This window comes from Colossoma macropomum, unplaced genomic scaffold (genome assembly GCF_904425465.1).
Source record: "Colossoma macropomum unplaced genomic scaffold, Colossoma_macropomum, whole genome shotgun sequence".
Lineage (NCBI taxonomy): Eukaryota > Metazoa > Chordata > Actinopteri > Characiformes > Serrasalmidae > Colossoma > Colossoma macropomum.
Window position 1 is genome coordinate 20,837,574 of NW_023494791.1, and position 6,300 is coordinate 20,843,873.

General features: G+C 37.6%; 1 protein-coding gene across 1 annotated transcript; it reads right to left on the minus strand.

The window, feature by feature from the left end:
- Positions 1-207: 207 nt before the first annotated feature.
- On the minus strand, positions 208-2,291 carry calhm3 (calcium homeostasis modulator 3). Its single transcript, XM_036573463.1, has 3 exons — positions 2,005-2,291; positions 1,587-1,842; positions 208-654 (listed from the first exon to the last, which is right to left on the minus strand). Exons 1-3 carry the CDS (start codon positions 2,289-2,291, stop codon positions 208-210), a joined length of 990 nt encoding a protein of 329 aa, XP_036429356.1.
- Between the last annotated feature and the right edge of the window lie 4,009 nt (positions 2,292-6,300).

Sequence of the window (6,300 nt, forward strand, 5' to 3'; positions counted from 1 at the left end):
CAGGGCATTTTATTTTTTCAATGAAGGTTTATTAAACCTTTTAAAAACAGTATATAAACAAATAGGATATATATATATCTAGTTGATTCCTGTTGTCATTCCCAGTAAACACTAATAATTACATTCATTTTTTTCTAGTTTTACCAACTTAAGGTTTTAAACTGAAATTTTCAAACAGATGTGCAATTTTTTCCTTTTATTGTCATTTCATACATCTGAGTAAAGTGTGCGTCCCTTATAGTCCTCCCAGGTAATGCACAGAGTGGGCCTATGAGCTATTTTGGTTACATCCAGCTCAGGTCTGCACTGGTACCAGGTTTGAAGCAAGTGATCCACCTGCTCCTTTCTAGTTATACCATGGAGTCGCTCCTCTTCCTCATATTCATCGTGGGTTTTTCTGGATGGGAGAGTGTGTGAGAGGGGCAGCCTTAGAACTGCATCATCTTGCATACCCTCAAAGAACTGCACTACACATTTTCTGGCAAACTCTCTGGCATGAAGGACACAAGTCTCATCAAAGAGCTTCTGTTCAATGTCCAGATAGTTGCTCCAGTAACGTGTCTGGAGGAAAACAGCATGATTGAAGCATGGTTTAATGACTCGAGCCACTGCACCCACAAGAATGAGGAGGAGGAGGATGGACCATCCTACGGCCTGGAAGAAAGCAAAATGCAAGGATTAGATGTACACTCTTAAAAACATGGTTCTTCAAGGGTTCTTTGTCACCGGGGCAGTACCCCTCTTGTCATTGGGATGGTGCCCTTAAGGGTAGTACTTTTATTAAGGGAAAATAATTGTGCCATAATCCACTGAAATTCTCTTTTCCAAGTTATATTGACTCCACACACCCCATCTCGTCTCCAGGCTTTTTATTTTATTGTTCTGTTTTAAAACATTAGGTTATGAAAACAAATTATACAAATATACACTTTTCCACAAATATCTACTTTTTGTATTTAAGGTACACAACTGGACCTTAAAACCACTGTTGTACCATTGAGGGAACATTTACATTGTTTGCACTTTGATGAGCGAAAAATGTACCTGCACAGAACCTTTATTTCTAACAGTGTAGAACCATGAACACTCAAAGAACCATTTGCATGCTTAAATGGTTCTTGGCATGGAGAAATCGTTCTTCAAATTGATGGAGTATGTGTTATACATGGTTCAAAAATGGTTCTTCTATTGTTACAATATCAAGCTTCTAATAATAGAAGAACCCTTTTGGTACCATTCAAGCATGAAATGGTTGTACAAGGAACTCATTGCCTTTACTAATGAACCCCTGAAGAACCATCATTTTTAATAGTGTAAAATTAATATTAATACTAGAAAACTTTTATTGATTATTAGAACAGACTTTGCATCATTGTAAGCCTACAGCATATTGGTAATATCTTCAATATCTTCGATCAACAATTAGTTTTTGTACCTCTTGGTATAATCAGGACAATTTAAGCCCCATCAGTACTTCCAAAGATGTATGGCTAATTACACACTATTAATAATTATGTTTAACACTTCATACAGAAATGGATTCTCTTAATAGGCTCTGAGACATGAACATTAAAAAGTCTACTTACTTGGGAGTAACAGCGCACATAGCGTGTGACCGCTTTACGGAAAGTAGTATTTCTGAAGATGCTGTCTTCCTTGCAGGGCACCTTGGCCATGATCTTGACCAGATCCAGACCCGTGTTGTTGGGTAAGCCAGTGAAATGTTTGGGATCCACACTCATACTGAATGCACAGATGAAACATTTTCCATCCAGCAGGGTCACTAGGATCCACACCATGGGAGCTAACAGGGCCCGCTGCATCATAGCTGAAAACAAATACCTGCAGAAGAGTTGACTTTTTAAAAAAAATAATTGGTGTAGTGCACCTAAACTGATGGAGTGACTATTTCAAAGGATACAAATACCCTTATATGGAAAATACAGCTATGACATGATATAGGTAAATAAGAAATTGTCTTTGCTTAAAAGAGAAAAAGCTTACTTTACTACAGCTGGGTTTTTTGTCCTCTTGCCTGGAGGTCTGGCCCATTCCTCCATCATCACTCCAGTATGTCGATTAATCATTACTCCCAATAAGAATAGTATCACAGGAGGCACGAACATGACGCCCAGGGCGTACAGTTTATTATACTGAGGTATACACGGGCAGTTGAAATCAAAACTAGTGTAGAGCTTCACACTTATCAGTGCTAAGACTACACAGATTCCATTAGAGATGGACTCGGAATTTGACTGAAAATATTGCAGAACCAGCTTCAGGCGATCCATAATAAAGCTTGAGCCGCGTAGACAGTCGTATACAGAGACTATATAGAGCCCAAATTCAAGATTGTCTATGAAAACAGGATAAATGCCAGCGTCTGGTATAATGAAAAAGAAAAAGAGCTAATGCTCTGCGGAGAGAGTATATTAGACTGAGATGATGCGTTTTTAGAGAATCCGTGCACAATGGCTTTTCCAGTGAGAATGTCATTGAAGTCACAGCAGTAAGTCCATCGTGCTGACTCCTCCTAGTGTGTTCACATGCTGATTACATTGACCACAGAACAAAATGCTTCTGCTTTGCTTGATCTGCCACACCCAACAGGTGCAGAGTCACCCAGCAGCAAAGATGGCGCCTGTGCACTTAACAATACATTGGTGCTTTCAGTCATTTTCACAAACACTTACGGAACAATTAGCACAGGTCACATACAAAAACACAAAAAATTCATTGGATACTTTGCAAAATAAAAGGAAAACATAGGTAAGACTGTCATTATATACAACAGTCATGGCACAATCCAAATCTGTTTACAGTGAAGTATTAGCAGGTAGTACAGCATTGATATACAGCACTAATGAAGGCTGAAACCTGTGAAACTAAAACCAATTGGCCAGTCTTTAGTGAGTGTTTGAAGTTATGTACTTTCCTGATAGTCTGTATATATACATATATCTTGCTGCTGTCAGAACAGAACCTCATATCTCCCGAATGGTAACTTTACAGGAGAAGGAAAAAACATACATTACTTTTAATGTAAGCCCATGGAAACAGACTGAAATGGACATTTTCTAATTATGTCAATTATATATTTTACATATATATATATATATATATATATATATATATATATATATATATAAACTAATGAGTAAGGCCACCACAAGCAACCAGAACAGCTTCAATGCAGCTTGGTATAAATTCTCCAAGTGTCTAAAATTGTGCTAGAGAGATGGAACACTATTCTTCCAAAAAACAACAAAAAACAGTCTACACTGATCAGGCATAACATTATGACCACCTCCTTGTTTCTACACTCATTGTCCATTTTATCAGCTCCACTTACTATAGTGTTGATAGTAGTTTTGTAGTTGATAGCTCATCTGCTGCCGCATAGTTTGTGTTGGCCATCCTCTAGTCCTTCATCAGTGGTCACAGGACGCTGCCCACAGGACGCTGTTGGTTGGATGTTTTTGGTTGGTGAACTATTCCCAGTCCAGCAGTGACACTGAGGTGTTTAAAAACTCCAGCAGCACTGCTGTGTTTGATCCGCTCAGACCAGCGCAACACACACTAACTCACCACCACCACGTCAGTGTTACTGCAGTGCTGAGAATGATCCACCACCCAAATAATACCTGCTCTGTGAGAGTCCATGGGGAGGTCATAATGTTATGCCTGATTGGTGTATATACAGGGTGATTCAAAAAGACTAATCTGACTTCAAAGCACAATATTTTTACAACCGTGAGGCGCCTAGGAACCAAACACATACCAATTGAAAGAGGGGGTCATAGAGTTTCTGACTGTCAGTATGGCAGTGAACCTCCACAGTTCAGAGCATTTGTCGTTGGTACCAGCAGTTCCAAGAAAAATGTCACCAGCATCACCAGACCTCACGCAGTGTGACTTTTTTGTGGGGGTACGTTAAGGATTCTGTCTATGTGCCATCACTCCCAACAACACTGGATGATCTCCGAAATTACATTGAAAGAGCCGTGAGTGCAGTGACACCCGACATGCTCAATCGAGTACGGGACTCGACTTTGACTATCACATTGATGTTGTCCGTACAGCTGGAGGAGGCCATATTGAGCACTTAATAATTCAAATTACATGATAAACTTTATGCTCACTTAAACCATTTACAATGTACTGCATTGTTCTGTAATTATTTACAAGGGAAATAAATCATTTTGAAATCGGATGAGTCTTTTTGAATTACTCTGTAAAATGACATCAAATGCACTAAATCTATTTAACTTGGTATTTAACAACCCAATTGTAAATTTTTATCTGAAATTAATGTGGATAAAACTATGCTTTTGTGTCCAAGCACTGGACACAATGTAATAGTGTCAAGGCTGTAACAAAAGTGCACTAACGGTGTTGATAGCAGGGTTATTAGCATGCTACATCTGCAGTCTTTAACTATGTGGTGAAGCAAATTCAGAGGCAGCTCATCTACTCCAATATGATTTGAATAACATTTTCATACATATTATTTTACAGCATGATTTAAGTGCAACAGTTTTGACAGGTTTGTCCACAAGTGTCAAATGCACAAAGACATGATTAAAAAGGTGCCAAGAAAAGTGCTGCCATCTTTGCATGCTGTTCTTTATAGTGAAATGAGGTGATTTCCTGAGTCACGTGCCTCAAGGCAAAATATTATAACAGGGTTGGTGAGAAACTGAGAACACAATTAAAATGATATATTTGGCACCATTTATGAATTAAAAAATAATTTTCTGAAATTTGATGGGTAAAATCATAACTTACACTTTAGAATGTTTTCATTTTTAAGTATCAGTTCATTTTACGATTAAAAACTGTTGTTTTCTCTCAGTAAAGCTCAGGGACATGCCATTTTACTGATTTTGTGACATTTAACATTTGAAAATAGTTTAAATATTAACAATAATTAAAGCAGGGAACTCTTTTAGTCACTGAGTGTTAAAGTGGTTTTTATGTTTAATAAGGAGGAGGTTTGAGTGATAGATGGTACTCCTTCAGTTGAGCTAATGCTAAAGCTAATGCTTGATGGTGTGAGATGGTGTATTTTGTGGAGGACCTCTTATCTTGTGCACAAGGATCTTTAGCAGACTTACTGAAATCATACAATAGTATGCATACAAGTACAATTTATCTTTACATAATGTTTTTAGCAAATGTGAGCACTGCACAGTCCTGTTTAGTTCGATAGCTAAATAATTTTAACATTGTTTTATAGCATTATGTATCATTAGAGATTACATTAAAATGATTTTTAGCAGATACAGTAACCAACATAGCTGACCTTAGAGTAACAGCACAATAACAACTTATTTACAAGATTTACTTCATTCTCCTCAACAAACAACACTAAACAGAGGCTTGCTGGCCAAAATAACAGTTTCTGTGCAAAATAGACTCACTAACAAACTTCTGCTTTTTCCATACATAAGCTGAGTGATGGAGGACTATACTGTACCTACAGATGATGCCAATCCCCAGGGCTGAGTATTTGAGTATTTGGCAGAGGCTCCCAAACAGAAGGCCTTGGCGTACATACCATACTAAACTGAAATTTCCAGTAAAATTCAGGCAACAAGTATAGACCCTGTCATCAATTATGGCTTGTATATTACAGAAGGGGGAAGAAGGTCTAACCTAAATTGGCATACTGTAATATCCATTGTACAGCTTTTCAACAAGCTTATTAGGTAAATCTGCCATTGCTTAAGTCTTTACAGAACAGCAGACATATCTATTACACATCCCTCTGCTCATAAATAGTGTCTCCTGTCTCCTGTTTGTCATCACTCATCACTGTTTGTCACTGTTTCTCACCTTTTCCGTGTGTGGGGAAAAAATCAGAAACAAATGTCTCTGAATATCTTCAGTGAAATCTTTCTTTTTTCTTTTTCTTATTTTATTTTATTTTATTTTTTTTTGGATGGAGGGGGAAGTGCAGTAAAATGCTGTGAAACCCATCATCAAAGTTTCTATGAAAAAATCCACATCAGTCATTTTGTAAATCAGTTTTATGTAATGACAGTCTTACCTGTCACCTATTTGATAAATACTTGTCTACAGTCGCCTTTATTCATGCTTAGAATCAGCAGCTGGTGACGATTGATTGCTGAGCTAATAATTGTGCATGACGTTTTTCATGTGGATGCTGAAGGTAGATATGACTATGAGAGTATTTTCTATCAGCTGTCACTAGATGTTGTCATTATGTTTTACACAGTTACAACGTACTGACGTAAATTTCGTTTTTCACATAGAGCTGTGCATGAAAGATTGTGG

Excerpts from the sequence above, each read along its gene's own strand:
- calhm3 (XM_036573463.1), bottom strand. The coding sequence starts at position 2,291 with ATGGATCGCCTGAAGCTGGTTCTGCAATATTTTCAGTCAAATTCCGAG. Across the intron at positions 1,843-2,004 it reads AAAAACCCAGCTGTAGTAAA|GTATTTGTTTTCAGCTATGA; the intron begins GTAAGCTTTTTC and ends ACTCTTCTGCAG. Across the intron at positions 655-1,586 it reads ATGTGCGCTGTTACTCCCAA|GCCGTAGGATGGTCCATCCT; the intron begins GTAAGTAGACTT and ends GCTTTCTTCCAG.